The following is a 19,077-nucleotide window of genomic DNA, read 5'->3' on the forward strand; positions in this document are numbered from 1 at the left end:
AAATCACTTAGGAAGGTGAACACATTATAATGCACAAGGAGAAAACCCTGGGTGCTCATATATACAATGAACAGACACAATTTTAATTATATGTAACATTTTGTTTTTAGTAGGATCTTCGGAGGTTAAAACATGCTTGATACCAAAATAAATCTTTGTGAAAGATCCAAAAGTAATTATTAAAATGTGCTTTTTAAAAACAAAAGCTATAATTTAGACAAGAAAATTATGACAATTATGATCCTCCAATTATTTAGAGTTCTAATATAAAAAAATATTGGTGATATTTTGTAAAAAAATGAATAAACATGGTGTTATATTCCTAAACTACAACCTCATTTTCAAATAGAAATGTTCTACATTTATAAGTTACTATTTCTACTAGAGAACATTTATTTATAAATCTGTTACAAAATATATTAATAGCACACTTCACTTACTTGTCTAAACTGAGTTTCTGCATTTTCATCTTTATTCTTGTCTGGATGCAAAGTCAGTGAAAGCTTACGATATGCTTTTCTAATGTCTGCAGATGAAGCATCCTGGAAGTGGTAGGGGGAGGGGAAAAACACAAAGCAAACGTTGTCAGAAAAAGAAATTCCCAGAACCTTGTTAAGATCTGAGAAGACAGCCAACCAAGTGCAGGACCCCAGGCAATGTAATTTGAGCAATCAGTCTAACAACCAGGCTATGCAACTGGCCTGACCCACATGACTGAACAATTATTCAATCTAATTTGGCTCTCCTCTTAACTTTTCATTACCATACAGTCATTTAAAGAAGACAGTATTTGGCAAAACTTTTCAAACACTTGCCTTCCTAAAATTAACCAATAAATCTTTTTCAGTAATTAAGAGATCAAAAAGAAACAAATTAAAAATTAATACATCCATGTGCCTTCAAAGAAGGTCTTTATTTATTTGAGAATCTTAAAGCCAATTTCTGAATCCCAGGCTTACCATATGTGGTTTCTTCATTGTTATTTATATTGAATTTACCATCGAGCCACAACCTATGGAATCTCAATTTCACATGTCAAAAGTATGCCTATTTGAAAGCAGTTACATTTGCATTTATCCAAAATAACTATAATTAGATGTAGTTGTGTATGTTATACTTCACATTTTTTTAGTGTTTCCTGGGTGTTTTCAGTGGGGTCCAGTTTCCAGTCTAGTTTGCAAAAATAAATTTGCCCACTATTTATATACAATTTAGACATATTTAAAAGGTCACAATAGTTCAGTAAGGGTATGCATAAAATTACATTTTATGTAATCCTGTGTGTACAGATAAACTCGGAAAACATGATTTCACATAGCCAGCATAAAATATATGACAATAACAATGAACACAATGTCAAATTGGGTTTAAAACTCGATCTCCACCTAGGTCAAAATGATTCTATTAACTAGCATATTCATAGTAGTACAAAATGATAATAGAGTTGTTTATTAAATTTATTTTGTTTTATAGTTGAAAATTTGTCCAATTCTTAAAACTACTGTCCGAAAAAAGGCCAAATGACTCAAAATCCAAAACAAAACACACAAAAAAATCTGTGTACCTGGGACTAAATAGCTGTTAAAGAAACAGAGCTGGAGAGAGGCAAAGTGAGAATTTGTAAAGCTTTTCTTTATGAACCACTATTTTCACTATCAATTTTCTGGGGCTTACAGCTCCTGGGTGTCACTCTAGTTAACAATTTTAGCTTAGGTGTGAATATTCTTGTGACTTATAGAGGACTGCGAAGATATAAAGTTAGCAGAGTAAGTTTTGCTAGTCATACAGTTAAAATTTCATTCTAGTTTGCTAGACAGAATGATGTGTTCCTTATACTTAATAGGTAACATGCAATAGAAGAGGATGATTATTTACTGAAAATCTGTGATGGAGATTTTGTTGAGCAAAGAGGACAAATGTCTTTCAGTAACTGTTCTCTAGTTGGGACTTTAATTTTGGATTTTATTAAATTGGGACTATATCATAGAACAATTCCAAAAGTAGATTTCTTACAAAATAAAACATGTATTTTCTTGTGTTACAAAATTAGTTCATGCTCATTATGAAACACCTCTGCCATATTTAAAAATAAAAATAACTAATAGTCACCTAAGGCATTTTCCTCCTTCTAGTCTTACCATGCTGATTCTAATTCTCCATTTTCCTGCCACAATATGTGCCCTAAATATAAATGTAGCCAGATGGCTCTCCTATTACAAACCCTTCAGTAACTCCCAAGTGCCTTCATCATCTGTCTTTTCCAATCTTTTTAGCTTTATCTCCCACTATCATGGCCCATCCTCCTAGTCCCCCAGATCATTACACATTAGGATGCCGTTCCCTAACCTCATGTTTTTGTTTTGCACCCAGCTGTAGATATAGACAGTTCTCTCCTGGCTAAGGAATGAGTATCTCAGGCTACCCACAAATATTGTCTGACTTTTCCCTCTTGAGAATCTGTCCAGTATGGTTATTTCACCAATTAGCTCCACCCTGCGTGCACAGAACTGAAAAATTTGAGGATTTCCCTGTCTAAAAGACATACATGCTCTAGATAAGCTTCACCTCAAACTAGCTTATGGATGTATTTAATTTCAGTAAATTACTTAATGAATCTTAACTTATTTCATCCTCAAAACAAAGCTACAGGGTAAGTATAGTTGTTGTTAGGCTAATTTTACTGATGAGGTGAGAGAGGTTAAGTAACTTGCTCAAACTGATACTGCTGGTAAATAGATGAAAACAGAATTCAAACCTAAAAAATGCCGCATCAGAATCAGAGATCTCTATATTAGCTCTTTAGATTCAGTTAGTAGACTTGGGTTGAGTCACTTTGTAAGAGGCTACAGCTTTGGGAAGGCAGTGAGAACAACTGTTAGATTCATACTGATCTGATAAACCATGTGGAAAACATCCCCATAACTACAATGTGAATGTTCAACTGCAATTTTATTTTATTTAAAAAAAATTTTTTTATGTTTATTTTTATTTCTGAAAGAGAGCAGGGGGTGGGGTGGGGGGACAGACAGACACATGCAGCACAAGTAGGGGAGGGGCAGACAGAGAGGGAGACAAAGTATCCAAAGCAGGCTCCAAGCTCTGAGCTGTCAGCACAGAGCCCAATGTGGGCCTTGAATCCACAGAATGAGAGATCATGACGTGAGCTAATGTCCAACGCTCAACCAACTGAGCCACCCAGGTGGTCCTCAACTGCAATTTTACAGGTAAAGACCCTAATATGTGTTAACTTTTCTAACATTTTACATAATATTTCTACTAGAGACCTGAATGTTAGAACATTCACCTCTTATACTCAGTAGATTAGCCTTTTATCTCTCTGGCTTGCAGAGAAAAGTTTTTGATAGGGCTGTGGGTGAAGTGGCTATCTTTAACACTGTTGACATCAGTAGATCTACAGAGGTCAATTAGCAGAATTCTTTTCCTTCTAAATATGATATGGTTCCTTGGCAACTTGAACATGAATTATCTTAATGTTTGGATGACCTCTGTAAAGAAGGTACATATGAACATTCTTAAAATAAAACTATGAAAGTGATATGTTTGTCAAAATTGAAACAATGCTATGGGACATCAGCAAAAATGACAGAGTAGGGAACTGCAAGGGCCTGTCCCTGCACAGAAACAGCAAATAATCTGGCAAAAACGGTCAGAATCGACCCAATCTCAACTATGCAAACTACTTAAACAAGAAAAAGGCAGCTGATTCTCAGCGTCTTGAAGACACCAATCTGAGTTCTTGGTGTGGGCTCCCAAGTGCTGAAGGAAGCAAGGTGGTTCTTAAAGAACCATGGTTGTTTGTTTTGGTCTGCTTGTTGGTTCCCTGATGGATTGTGTAAAGGACTTACCTTTATTTTACCAAACTCAGAACTCTTCCAAGGCAAAGAGGCAATTAATTACCTAAGATACTTGTTAAAAACATAATGGCAAATTTATTAGCCAGTGCCAAAGGGGGCAAGGAATAGCAGTTGGGCCATACAAAGACACATCAAAAAGCTTTGGAGGAAAGACTGATGAGATGCTTTGGAGAATATGGGCTTTGAAAAGCTCCCACATACTCCTTGGAAACCAGAAGACCATGTGCATGCCCAAGGTGGAGTACATACTCAGACCTGCAAAGGCTCTAAATTCTCACTTCTGACTGACCTTTAGCCTGGACACAAGCAGAAAGTGAAGGCTGAGAGAGTTGTAAACCTAGCTGAATGCTGAAGGCATGCCCCAACATACACACAGAATCTACCCCTAGCAAAGTCTAAGTCCCCCCCCACCCCCACATATTTGGCTTTGGGCCTTTAAGGAAATCTGCTGGATCATTAGCTGACCACTAAGCAAATCAAACAGAGATGTCAGTGGCTACACATAACATATACATGTCACAAAATTAGTTAAAAAAAGTCACTAGGCAAACAACAACCACAAGCAGCAAAAAACAGAAAAACAAACAAAAACCCTAGTGGGGTTAGAGAATCTGATTAAATGTCTAGTATTCATTAAAAATCATAAAGCATGCAAAGAAAACAAAAAAGTATGGTGATAAAAGAAATTAATACAAATTATCCTTGAGGAAGCCCAGACATTGAACTTACTAGACAAAGACTTTAAGTCAACTATTTTTTAAAAAAATTTTTTTAATGTTTACTTATTTTTGAGAGAGAGAGACAGAGTGTGAGCAGGCGAGAGGTAGAAAGAGAGGGAGACACAGAATCGAAGCAGGCTCCAGGCTGTGAGCTCTCAGCACAGACAGCTGTTCAAGCCCAACGCAGGGCTTGAACTCATGAACTGTGAGATCATGACCTGAGCTGAAGTCAACACTTAACTGACTGAGCCACCCAGGCACCCCTAGGTCAATTATTTTAAATATCCTCAAGCACATACAAAGAAGTAAAGTAATGTCTCACCACATTGAGAATTTCAACAAAGAGACAGAAATTTTAAAAAGGAGCCAAATAGAAATTGCGGACTTGAAAAATATAATAACTGAAAATAAAAATTCACTAGAGGGGCTCAAAAACAGAGCTGAGCAGAAAGAATCTATGAACTTGAAGATAGGTCAAATTGAGATTACCCAATATGAGGAGCAGAAAGAAGAATGAAGAAAAATGAACACATAAAGAGTTCCAATAGGAAGTCCAATAGGAAGAGTCCAACAGGAAGAAGTCCAATAGGAAGAAGAGAGTCCAATAGGAAGAAGTCCAATAAGAAGTCCAATAGGAAGAAGAGAGTCCAATAGGAAGAAGAGAGAAAGGTATGGAAAAAAAATATATTTGAAGAAAAAATGCCTGAAAACAGCCAAAATTTGATGAAAGACATAAACATATGCATCCAAGAACAACAACAATCCTAAGTAGTATAACTCAGACAGCCACACTTAGAAACATAAAAATCAAATTGTTAAAAGACAAAGTCCAAGGGAGAGAATCCTCACATTATTAACAGCTAATTTCTCGTAAGAAACCATGGAGGCCAGAAAGTAGTAGAATGACATATTTAAAGTGCTAAGAAAAATTTTTATCCAAGAATTCTAAGTCCAGCAAACCTATCCCTCAAAAATGAAAGAGAAATGAATATTCCAATTACATAAAAACTGAGAATTTATTACTAATAGATTTGCTAAGGAAGAAATACCACAGGGAGTTCTTCAGGCTGAAAGGAAAAAAAAAATACTAGACAGTAACTCAAATCTATATGAAGAGATAAACACTGGAAAGATAACATATAGATAAATATAGAAGTCAACATCTGTGTATTTTTGGTTAGTATTTCAATTTTTTTCTATACAACTTAAAGGACAACAACTAAAGCAATAATTATAAATCTATATAAAAGAAGACAATGATATAAATCTATGTCTATAGGCATACATGTATATGGATGTAATCAGGGACAATAACTACATAAGGAAATAGGAATAGGCTTTGTAGGAGCCAAAGTTTTTATATGATTTAAATAGGTATTAATTCAAACTACATTGCTATAAATAAATGTTAACTGTAATCCGCACGACAAACAAAGATATCAACAGTAAAATAAAAACTGGGTCAAATGGTACACTAGAAAAAAAATCTAACATAAAAAAAGGCAGAAAAGGAGGAACTTAGGAAAAGAGAAGACAAAAAGCATATAGAAAACAAACAGCAAAGTGGTAAAAGTAAGTCCTTCCTTATCAGTAATTACTTTAAATGTAAATGGATTAAGCTCTCCAATTAAAAGGCAGAAACTTGCAAAATGGATTAAAAACAACCATGCTCCAACTATATGGGGCCTATAAGAAAATCATTTTAGAACCAAAGTGAAAATGTGAGGGTGGAAAATAATACTAAGTGCAAAGAGTAACCAAAAGAGAGCTGGTATGGCTATATTAACACCATGCAAAACAGACACTAAGACAAAAATGGTTACAAGAGACAAAAAAGAACATTACATAATGAAAAAAGATGAATGCATCAAGATGCTATAACAATTATAAACATATATGCACCTAACAACAGAGCCCCAAAACATATAAAGCAACTACTTAACAGATTTAAAGGGAGAAATGGAGCATTTGTACAGTAATATTGGAAACTTCAATACCCCAGTTTCTCAATAATGTCCAGAGAAATTAGGCAAAACATTAGCAAGTAAACAGAAGACTTAAACAACAGTAAACCAACTGGTTGACCTACCTACCAGACATCCACAGAACATTCTACCTAACAATAGCAGAATACACATGAAACATTTCCATAATAGGCCAGATTTTAGGCCACAATGTAAGTCAAGATAAATTTTAAAATACTGAAATCATACAAAGTATCTTCTCTAACCACAATGGAGTAAAATTAAAAATCAATGACAGAAGGAAATTTGGAAAATTCACAAATGTGTGGAAATAACACACTCATGAACAACCAGTGAGTCAAAAAAAAAAAAAAAAAAAACACCAAAAACAACTTATATATGAATGACAAGTGCCATTATGTTATCTCTCTATAAGATAATTGTGTACATGTTACAAGAACACAGAAACAGTCTAGAAAACTGTGGGTTTTTTTAAATTTTTTTTAATGTTTATTCATTTTTGAGACAGAGAGAGGGACAGAGCATGAATGGGTGAAGGTCAGAGCAAGAGGGAGACACAGATTCTGAAACAGGCTCCAGGCTCTGAGCTGTCAGCACAGAGCCCAACGAGGGGCTCGAACTCACAGACCGCGAGATCATGACCTGAGCCGAAGTCGGACGCCCAACTGACTGAGCCACCCAGGCGCCCCTAGAAAACTGTGTTCTTGAAGAACAAAACTGAAAAACTCTAGAGAATCTTTTTCCAGGGATGTTTAGATTGTGAATGAAACAGGAAAGGTCATTAAATTTCGAGATCATATCATTTCCTTTTGGATTTACTCATTCTGGGAGGTTTTAATTCATTAACATTAATAGTTATTTATCAGTATTTTTCTAACTTAATATGACTAAGCATTAAGCAAGAAGTAAATTAAATCATGGTATTCAATTTTGTATAAAGTAAAAAAAGGAATCACTATAAACATTAGAAAGCACTTTGATATAAATGAAAACAAAACTGCAACATACCAAAACTTAGGCTGCAGTAAAAGCAGTGCTCAGAAGGAATTTTACAGCTATAAACAATGATTTAAAAAATCTCAACCTAACCTTCCACCTTAAGGAAACAGAAAAAGAATATAAACTAAACCCAAAGCAAATAGAAGAAAGGAAATAATAAAGATTAGAGCAGAGATTAGTGAAATAAAGAACAGAACAACAACAGAGAGACTCCATAAAGCCAAAAGTTGGTTCTCTGAAAACGTCAACAAAATTGATAAACCTATACTTGAATGAGAGAGGGGATTCAAGTTATTAAAATCGGGACTAAAAGTGGGGACACATCACTGCCAATCTTACAGAAATAAAAACAATTGTAAGAAAATACTATGCATGAGGCACCTCGGTGGCTCAGTCCATTAAATATCCTGGGTTTCAGCTCTGGTCATGATCTCACAGTTTGTGAGATCAAGCCCCACATCAGTCTCTGTGACAACAGCACAAAGCCTCCTTAGGATTCTCTCTCTCCCTGCTCACACCCACTGTCTCTCTCTCTCAAATATTTTTAAAAATTAAAAAAAAAATTTTTAATGCTTTTATTTATTGAGAGGAGATAGAACATGAGCAGGGGGTGGGGAAGAAAGAGAGGGAGACACAAAATCCAAAGCAGGCTCTAGGCTCTAAGCTGTCAGTACAGAGCCCTATGCGGGGCTCAAACTCATGAACCATGAGATCATGACCTGAGCTGAAGTTGGATGCCCAAATGACTGAGCCACCCAGGCACCCCTCAAAATAAACATTTTTTTAAAAAGAAAATACTATGCATAAATAATTGTTTGCCAAGCAATTAGAAAACTCAAACAAAATAGACAAATTCCTAGAAACACACAAATTGACTCGTGAAGAAACAGAAAAACTGGATATACTTATAACAATAAAGAAATTGATTAGTTTTAAAGACCCAAAACCAAAAAAGAAACCTCAATATCCAACAAAGCCCCAAATTGCAAAATCTGATGACTTCACTAGTGAATTCTAATATACATTTAAAGAAATCACCAGTCCTCTACAAACTCTTCCAAAACACAGAAGTGGAAGGAATGCTTTCTAACTCATTCTATGGGGCACCGATACTGAAAGCCAGACAAACACTACAAAAAAAGAAAACTATAGACCAATATCCCTTATGAATATTGACACAATTCCTCAACAAATTTCTAGTAATCCAAATTCAGCAGCATATAAAAAGAATTATATATCATGACCAGATGCTATTTATCCCATGAATGCAAGGGTGGATTCGATGTATGAAAAATTAACATTATATACCATATTATTAAAATGAGGGACTAAAATCACATCATTATCTCAATTGATGGGAAAAGTATATGGTAAAATATAATACCATTTGATAACAAAATAAATAAACTAGGACTAGAAGGGAACTTTCTCAAGTTGATAAAGGGCATATATGAAAAACCTATAGCTAACTTCATACTTAATGGTGAAAGTCTGAAAGTTTCCCCCCAAGATTAGTAATAAGACAGATGTCTGCTGTCACCACTTTTGTACTGGATGTCCTAGCCTGAGCAACTACTCAAGAAAAACAAATAAAAGGCATCCAAATTGGTATGGAAGAATTAATACCATCTCCATTCACAAATGATATGATTTTATATATAGAAAATCCTAAGGGGTGCCTGGGTGGCTCAGCTGGTTAAGTGCCTGACTTCAGCTCAGGTCATGATCTTATGGTTTGTGATTCAAGCCCTACATAAGGCTCTGTGGTGACAGTGCAGAGCCTGCCTGAGATTCTCACTCTTCCCTCTCTCCCTGCTCCTTCTCCACTCTCTCTCTCTGTCTCTCTCTCTCAAAAATAAATACATAACTTAAGACAAAAAGAAAAGAAAAGAAAAGAAAAGAAAAGAAAAGAAAAGGAAAAAATTCTAAAGTATGGGGCACCTGGTTGGCTCAGTCAGAAGAGCATGTGACTCTTGATCTTGGGGTTGTCAGTTTGAGCCTCACATTGGGTGCAGAGATTACTTAAAAATTAAATCTTAAAAAAAAAAGAAAAGAAAATCCTAAAGCATCACAGAACAAGTACCAGAGCTAATAAATCCAACAAGTAGTAGGACACCAGATCAACATATAAAAATCAGTTGTATTTCTACACACTAGCAATAAGAAAATCTGAAAATGAAATTAAGACAAATCTTTTACAATAGCAACAAAAAGAATAAAATACTTTGGAATAAGTTTAACAAATGTGTAACATTTGTACAATGTGAATTATAAAACATTGCTGAAAGAAATGAAAGATCTAAATAAATGGAGAGATATCCCATTTCATGAATGAGAAGACTTAATACTGTTAAGATGGCAATACTTCCCAAGTTGATCTTCCCAAGTAGATTCAATACAATCCCTATGAAAATCCTACCTGGAATTTTGGAAAAATGTACATGCTTATCCTAAAATTCATAGGGAAATGCCAGAGACCCAGAATAGCTACAACATCATGAAAACAAACAAACAACAAAATCGGAGGACTTGCAAGTCTTAATTTCAAAATTTCCTATAAATCTACAGTCATTAAGATAGTATGGTCATGAAGCAAGATCAGACATATAGCTCAATAAAAGAATTCAGAGTTCAGAAATAAACTTAGTCATCTATGGTTAACTGGCTTGCTTTCTCTTTCTTTCTTTCTTTCTTTCTTTCTTTCTTTCTTTCTTTCTTTCTTTCATGGTCAGCTGATTTTCAACAAGGATGCCAAGATCATTTAATAGGAAGAGAATAGCCTTTTCCACAAACAATGCTGAGACAATTGGATATCCATATGCAAAAGACTGAAGCTGGACCCTTACCTCACACTACAAACACAAATTAGCTAGAAATGGATCAAAGTCCTAAATGTAAGAGCTAAAATGGTAAGATTCTTAGAAGAAAACATAGAGGTAAATCTGCATGACGTTGGATTTTATAATGCACGCTTAGCTACGACATCAAAGGGATAGAAAACAAAAGATAAAAGAGAGAACTATACTTCATCAAAATTTAAAATTTTGCAGCCACTGGGCAAAATCACTGTTTGGTGATTCCTTGAAAATATATATAATAAATAAACATAGAATAAATAAACACAGAAGCACCATATGACCTAGTAATTACACTCCTAGATATTTATTGAAAAGAATGAAAACAGGTGTTCAAACAAAAACTTGTACACAAATGTTCACAGCAGCATTATTTACAATAGCCAAAAAGTGAAAACAACCCAAATGTCCACCAACCTACGCATGGATGCAGTAGAGGTCTATACACACAATAAATATAATTCAGACACAAAAACGAATATGGTACTGATATATGCTACAATATGAATAAACCTTGAGAACACTATGCTAAGTGAGAAGGGCTGGACACAAAAGCCATATGTTATATGAATCCATTTTAACTATACATTTGTACTTTATGAACAAATCCATCGAGACAGAAAACATATCCGTAGTTCCCAGGGACTGGGGAGAATGAGGAACAGGGGAGTGACTCCTTAATGTACACAGAGTTTCTGTTGGGGTGGTGAAAATGTTCTGGAATTAAATCATGACTGCACAACACTGTTAATATACTGCAAATCACTGAATTGTATACTTTAAAATGGTTATTTTATGTTTCATGAATTTTATCTCGCTTTTAAAAAACCAAGACAATGCAGAAATACCTTTATTGCATGCTATGTAGTAGGCATCATTCTAGCCACTATATGTATGTATATGTATACATATATGTGCATATATATATAGGCATATATAAATATACATATATAAAGGGAATTAGCACATATATGTATATATATGTATATAGGATGTACATAGAATATATATATTAATGTACATATATATTTATATATGCTAATTCCCTTCATCCTTGCAACCCTTTGTGATAACTACTATCTCTATTTCAATGAGGAAACTGAGGCTCAAACTGAGACTGAGTAATCTGCCCAATGTTACACAGGTAGTAAGTGGCAAAAATTTCTTGCCAGAAATTTGGTCTCACCTCCCATGGTACCTCTTCTAGAATTAAAGACTTTTCTGGATATCCTATGGCCACTCCTTGGTTATCTTCTTTTTTTTTTTAATTTTTTTTAATGTTTATTCATTTTTGAGAGAGACAAATGGAGAGTGAGCAGGGGGAGGGGGGCGCAGAGAGAGAGAAACACACACAGAATCCAAAGCAGGGTCCAGGTTCTGAGCTGTCAGCACAGAGCCTGATGCGGGGCCCAAATCCACAAGCCATGAGCTGAAGTCAGACGCTGCCTCGACAGAGCCACCCAGGCGTCCCTTGGTCATCTTCTAATGTAAGATATCCTATATATGGCAAAATGGAGGCAGTTATCTCTGGGAATCGGAAAAACAAGATTACTAATGATCTGATACAGCTCAACTCAGAGATGTTTAAAATGTATGTGTTGCTCCCTGTGAACCATTCTTCTAGAGACAGATGTACTAATGTAAAAGAAAAAGTTCTCACCTAATGTATTTATGTATAGACCTGGTAGGCTTGCTGTTTGATTGGGACAGAGCTCACAGAAATTTTACTTATATTCTAGATCCTATCAGAACTAGCCCCTTTGCATTCATTACAATGTTTATGATGAAGACAGGTGTGAACATAACTAAGCCATTTAGTAGTTATGTGGTTTTGGAGAATTTTTCGGCTGTAAAATGTAAAAAAGATTGCTGGGATGTTTAAATGATAATACGTATGAATGACGTGCTTATTATGGTATGTGGCAGCAGTGCCAAGGAAGTGAAAATTATTATTATAACACGTAGGCTAGAAAGTCACGATTTATCCTTCATTTTTACACTTGGCAAATCTGACTGGAAGTTACTTTGGATTTGTGCTTTAAACCACAAGAACTAGGGAACTGAGCAGAGTAAAATGGATTTGGAGATTTCTTATTTTTTGATTTGTTTGACATTTATTGAATACCTACTACGTGCAAGCATTGAGGATACAGTGGTGAACAAAACATAAAGTCTATTCTTATAAAAGTTTGACAAAGAGCATTGTGAAATCACTGCCTAGGTGACCTAAGAGAGATGTATTTTACTTTCTATTGAAGATTGGCAAACTTTTTCTGTAAAGGTTGGATAATAAATATTTGAGGCTTTGCAGGCCAAAGGGTCTCGTTCCAACTATTCAGCTCTGCCATTGTAGTGAGGAAGCAGCCACAGAGAATACAAAAACAAATGTGTGGGGCACTGTCCAAACAAAATTTTATTTTCAAAAACAGGTAGCGGCAGGCTTTCAGCCATGGGCTGGACTGTAGTTTGTTCACCTCTGATTTATATCAGTGGATTGCCCATAATTTAATTGATTCTATTTATGCTCATCTCACAAATGCGAAACCCACCTATTTTTAGGTCTGCTAGGCTGTAGAAAAACACATGACTAGTTAATCAAAACAAAAATCAGAAGACCTTATCCAAGATCTGACCAAAGAAAACTCTTCTTAATAAAACTTTCTATTGTCTTGAAAAAACACAAGGATATTAAATCCAAGAGAAGAACATATATTTGGCAATCAGATTCAGCAAGGAGAAAAGACCACAGTTACCCAAACTATGTATTTAGGCACAAACCTGAGGGACTTCAAACTCTGGTTGACATCTAGAAATCTTAATTTGTGTAGTGTTACTACAGAAGATCAACTGTCTCAAAGTTAGTAATTCCATGTAATCTTTCTGACTTGGTCATTTTCACATTCGGTACTACTGATTAAAAGCTCACTAAATGAAGTCTTAATAAGAACTTTGTCCTCTTTATTCTGGCCTTTGCACTTAAATTTATTAGTCAACAGAGTGCACCCCGTCCACCCTCTTCCCCCAAAAAGCCATCAAACACACACACACACACACACACACACACACACACACACACGCCTAGACATAAATGCAATTACCATGAAAAGAACTAAATAATAGAGACACTGAGAAGAAATCTCTGGTCAGTGGACTGGGAAAATAAGGCAGGAAACTTATACATACTAAGATATGTATTCACATCTTCAGGACCATGGGATTTTAGAACAGGTGCATATAAAATTCAAAATAACTTGAAAAAGGAAAATGTTTTAAAAATAAATAATGATTGGGGCGCCCAGGTGGCTCAGTCGTTAAATGCATGACTTCGGCTCAGGTCGCGATCTCAAAGTTTATGGGTTAGAGCCCTGCGTCAGGCTCTTTGCTGACAGCTCAGAGCCTGGAGCCTGCTTAGGATTCTGTGTCCCCTTCTTTCTCTGCCCATCCCCCACTCATCTCTGTCTCTCTTTCCCTTTCTCAAAAAATGAATAAACATTTTAAAAATTTGATAAAAAAATAAAGATAAATAATAATTTCCATGGCAAAAATAAATAAATAGCATAGAATAAAGTAAGTTTTCTTCACGATAAATTTTAAGTCTGGGCTTCTATGGCTAATCTACAAAAGAAGCAGGGAGAAGCTTTGGGTTCTTCTGCTATAAATCTGTTAAAGTCGATTGCTTTTAGAGAAATCTACTGAAATTTATATAACATGACAGTTTTAATAGATTTTTCTTAGCATTAAACTCTACATAGGAACCAATGATAGGTTAGCCTGTATAAAAATCCTTTGGGAGTCAAGGTCAGTAAAAATGATTTGTTGACAAATCAGATAATTCCTAGTACAGTAAAAGAGGAATACTGCCCTCTCATTTTTTTTTTTTTAATTTTTTTTTTTCAACGTTTTTTATTTATTTTGGGACAGAGAGAGACAGAGCATGAACGGGGGAGGGGCAGAGAGACAGGGAGACACAGAATCGGAAACAGGCTCCAGGCTCTGAGTCATCAGCCCAGAGCCTGACGTGGGGCTCGAACTCACGGACCGCGAGATCGTGACCTGGCTGAAGTCGGACGCTTAACCGACTGCGCCACCCAGGCGCCCCGAGCCCTCTCATTTTTAACTTGTACCAAAACACATTTGGATTAGTAACATGTTTATTTAAGTTGGCCACACCTCTGCTCTCTCCACAGGATTAAAAAAGTAAGCATTATCTAAATGTAGGTTAAAAAAAAAGATTGCAGCCTCAAGAAACAGCTGCTTCTGGTATCTAATTACTGGGGGACTGACTTGGCAGGAAGACCAGATCAACTATTCACAAAACAAAATTATCACTTCTGGTAACCAGATTAGTTATCTTAGACTACATTTTGCAACTAGTTCCTGTTGAAGAGGAAGTCTTTTTAACAAGTCAATGGCAGGTGAAAAAAACTGGAAGGGATAGTTCAGTATTAAAGAGATTTGAAAGACAGAATAATCAAATGTAACGTATGGACCTTGTTTGGTCTCTGATTCAAACAAAACCAAGGTGAAAATTGACATTTTGAGACAACTGGGAATATGTGACTAAGAACTACATACTAGGTGCTATTAAGGAATTATTATTAATTTTATTAGCTAGATGATTATATCATGACTATTTAACAAAATATCTTTATCTAAAAGAGGCATAACATGTCATAATGTCGATATTCATTTTTAAATACTTCAGAAGAAAAAAAAGGATAATGTGGCAAATGCTGAAATCTTAAAGAAGGCATATGGGAGATTAAATTATTCTGCTTCTGTGTATGTTTTTAAATATCCTTAATAAAAAAAACCCCAAAATCATAATGGTAAGCAATAAATCATGCAATATATAGTTAAATCTATTACAATTGGTTGCTTTATGTATTTAGTAAGTGCTCTTGAAACAGAAGAGATATGCCATAAGAGACAAACTATTAGCAACCAAGAATTAAAAAAAAAAAAGGAAGAGTAAAGAGGGAAAGGATAAGTAGTGAAACAAAAGCTATTATTATATTTTGATCCACAAGAGAAATATAGATTTCATTATCATTTTTAAAAATGAGAAGGTAGCCACCAAAAACTTCCAAATTAGCAGAAAAAAAATTTTGCTAAGCCAACAATAGCAAGTAAAAAACAAAAAAGTATCATAAATATTATAGACAAAATAAGAATAAAAAAATCAAACATTAATTTCTCAGTAAATATAAACATATATTGAATTCCATTATCAAAATACAAACGATCATCAAATTGAGTTAAAAACAAAACCAAGGGTAGCTCAGTTGGTTAAGTGTCCGACTCTTGACTTTAGCTCAGGTCATGATCTCATGGTTCGTGGGTTCGAGCCCTGCATTGGGCTCTGTGCTGACAGTGCAGAGCCTCCTTGGGAATCTCTCTCTCTCCCCTTCTCTCTCTCTGTCCCTCCCCTGCTGGCGGTCATGCTCTCATGCTCTCTCTCTCAAAATAAATAAATAAACTTAAAAAAAGACTGCCTTTAAAAACAAACAAAACCAAACCCGAAAGACTTTTGAAACCAGAGATAAAGACAAAAGTAAACAAAAGAAAAGCAAGAGTGTTGACATTATTATCAGAAAAATTGGAACTTAAGGTCAAAATTAACCACAAAGAGTGGTAGTAGGTAATGATAAAAGGCATATAACCAACTGAAAAGTTAAAATAGTCATAAACTTTTATGCTCCAAACAACCCAAAATCCATATACATAAGAGCAAAAACTCTCAAACTTCATAAAAATAATCATGGGTAGAAGATTTTAATATACCTTTTACAGAACTTGACATAAGTGAACCAAAAATAAGCACAGTTATAAGGAATTTGAATGATTAAAAAAAAAAAAACCTTTAAGATGCTTATACTTTCCATAGATATAAACATACAAACATACATATAAACAAAACAGCACAACGCCTCAAATCCAAGCTCAGAAATTTAAAACAACAGTAATGAATTTGGTCACAAAGAAAGTCTTAATTCTAAAAAGTGATTTTTACAGCTTACATTTTAAAATAACAATCAAATAACTATCAGTGTCAAATATGACAAAAACCTCAGCTGTTTACAGATTAAAAAAAACAGATTTATGAAAGCAAATTAAAAGTTGAAATTATGTACATATTGCCTAGAAATTAATGAAAAGGAAAATATTCAACATCAAAGCCTCGGAGAGCTATAGCTCTACTTTGAGGGAAATATATGTAACTTTAAATGCTATTATTAACAGGGTAAACTGAAAATGAATAGACCAAGTGCCCAACCTAAGAAAGTAGAAAAAAATAACAAAATACACAAAAGAAAATAGGAATAATCATAAAAGCTGAAAGCAGTGAAACAAAAAAGGAAAAAAGCCAGTTCTTTGGAAAGATGAACAAAATGTACCAGGGAGTGCCTCACTAGTCACTCAAAACCTCAGTCTCTATATCTTGAAAATGGTCACATATCAACTTTCCTTTCCTTTCCTCTATTTTTCAATAGCAGGGTTGAATGATCTCATCTGAAAGCTCAGCCCAGACAACTTCTAGATATAACAGGGAACATTTAACATCTGTTGTTCACCTAATGCAGTTTTGCATTTATTCCCTTTTAGAGACAGGTTGGCATTTAAACAGCCACATGTGTCTAAAATGAACAAATCAGGAGACTATAAACACTGGTGAGGATGTGAAGCGGGAAACCTCTTGCACTGTTGGTGGGAATGTAAACTGGTGCACCCATTCTGGAAAACAGTGTAGAGGTTCCTCAAAAAATTAAAAATAGATCTACCCTACAACCCAGCAATAGCAGTACTAGGAATTTACCCAAGGGATACAGGAGTGCTGATGCATAGGGGCCCATGTTCCCCAATGTTTATAGCAGAGCTTTCAACAATAGCCAAATTATGGAAAGAGACTAAATGCCTATCAACTGATGAATGGATGAAGAAGATGTGGTTTATATATACAACGGAATAGTATGCGGCAATGAGAAAGAATGAAATCCTGCCATTTGCAGCAACGTGGATGGAACGGGAGGGTATTATGCTAAATGAAATAAGTCCGTCAGAGAAAGACAGATACCATACATTTTCACTCATATGTGGATCTTGAGAAACTTAACAGAAGAACATGGTGGGTAGGGAAGGGGGAAAAATTACAAACAGAGAGGGAGGGAGGCAAACCATAAGAGACTCTTAAATACAGAGAACAAACTGAGGGTTGATGTGGCAGCGGGGAGAGGGGAAAGTGGGTGATGGGCACTGAGGAGGGCACTTGTTAGGATGAGCACTGGGTGTTGTATGGAAGTCAATTTGACAATAAATTATATTAAAAATAAATAAATAAATAGCCACATGTGGCTGCTGGCTAACTGTACTTGACAATGCATTTCTAGAGCACCTTCTCATATTACAGGAGATAGGAAGCAAAAAACTAGAAGTGAGATGGATTTGGCCAGCAGATGCACTTGGATACAGAATGCAGAAATGAGGTAAAGACCACTTGGCAAACAAGGTCAAGGGTTTTTCGACGACAGTATGAGTAAAGATCCTAGTATTTAACCACTAGCTTCAGGAATGCTGGGCACGTCTCTGAGTGAGGTGGGTGTAGGTCTGGAGCTGGCACAAGTTGCAGTGGCTAACTGGTCATGAAAGTGTCCTGATCATGGTGATTCCCAATTGTGGCAATCATAGTACAGTTCAAGTAAGAGATACAAGAGAGTGGCAATGAGTTTACCTTGGGTAACCTGTGGGGGAAAGAGAAGGAAGACTCTGAAAGAGAAGGAAAGAGAAGGAAGAAATGATATTTGAAGAACTTCCACTGATAAATTAGATCGAGGTTCAGTGTAAATGACAGATGACTTGTAGGTGTCAGACTTGCACAAGTAAGGATACTGGTGCCATTGGCAGAAACAGGGAATACTGGAGGAGGACTAGATGCGCAGAGAAGACCGTGAGTTTGCTGAGCAGAAGGTGCCTTTGAAATAATCAGATGCAACTACCAATTAAGCACCTGGATACATAGGTCTGAAGCTCAAAGTAAAGTAGTTTGTGCGAGCTATAGAAATTTAGTTGGACAAGAAGAAAAATCAAACTATGAATAACATTGCTTAAAGAAGAAAGTATGGAGTGGTAAGATATGAAGGCCTCAATAAGTATAAAAAATGTAAATAATTAGTGGCAGAGAACCAGAGGCAGGCAGAAAGTCAGAAAGAAGAGAGTGTAGTTTTATTTCAAGAATAAAAGAATGGTTGAGAAGGATCCAGTTGAGAGAAGAATTTAAACACAGGTGAATAGGGGATAACTGCGAGTATGCTTCCAGAGTGGGTGGGAGCAGAGCAAGGGATAAAATTCAAATTATGAGAAAAAGACTGGCCTTCAAAGCAGGGACATCTCCAACAGCAAGGAGAGGGCAGATGTAGGAGTAAGTCTGTAGGTGGGCCGTGGGCAGCTGAAAGCATCTGAATGTAAATGTTATAAATCCCATTGGTAATAAAAGTTGGAAAGGGAATTCTTTGCTTGAATTAACAAGAATGAGGGTATAATCTGAAGGTATAGAGTTCTTTTAGGCTTGAACTCTTTTTAAAAAAAATTGTTTAATGTTTATTTTTCAGAGAGAGAGAAGCAGAGCACAAGTTGGGGAAGGGCAAAG

The 19,077-nt window shown here is 35.5% G+C and overlaps 1 protein-coding gene across 2 annotated transcripts in view; it reads right to left on the minus strand.

Annotated features, from left to right (window-relative positions):
• The window catches only part of DNAJC1 (DnaJ heat shock protein family (Hsp40) member C1), a 219,546-nt gene that overhangs the window by 145,394 nt on the left and 55,075 nt on the right, over positions 1-19,077 (minus strand). For both annotated transcript variants that reach the window (XM_047065329.1, XM_047065330.1), the window contains exon 2: positions 441-542. In XM_047065329.1, coding sequence (XP_046921285.1) covers positions 441-542 — 102 coding nt within the window. The remainder of the gene's footprint in view (positions 1-440; positions 543-19,077) is intronic.

Source organism: Lynx rufus, unplaced genomic scaffold, assembly GCF_022079265.1.
Source record: "Lynx rufus isolate CCGP_SWC_20201006 ecotype Redwood Valley unplaced genomic scaffold, mLynRuf1.p SCAF_7, whole genome shotgun sequence".
NCBI classification, from domain to species: Eukaryota; Metazoa; Chordata; class Mammalia; order Carnivora; family Felidae; genus Lynx; species Lynx rufus.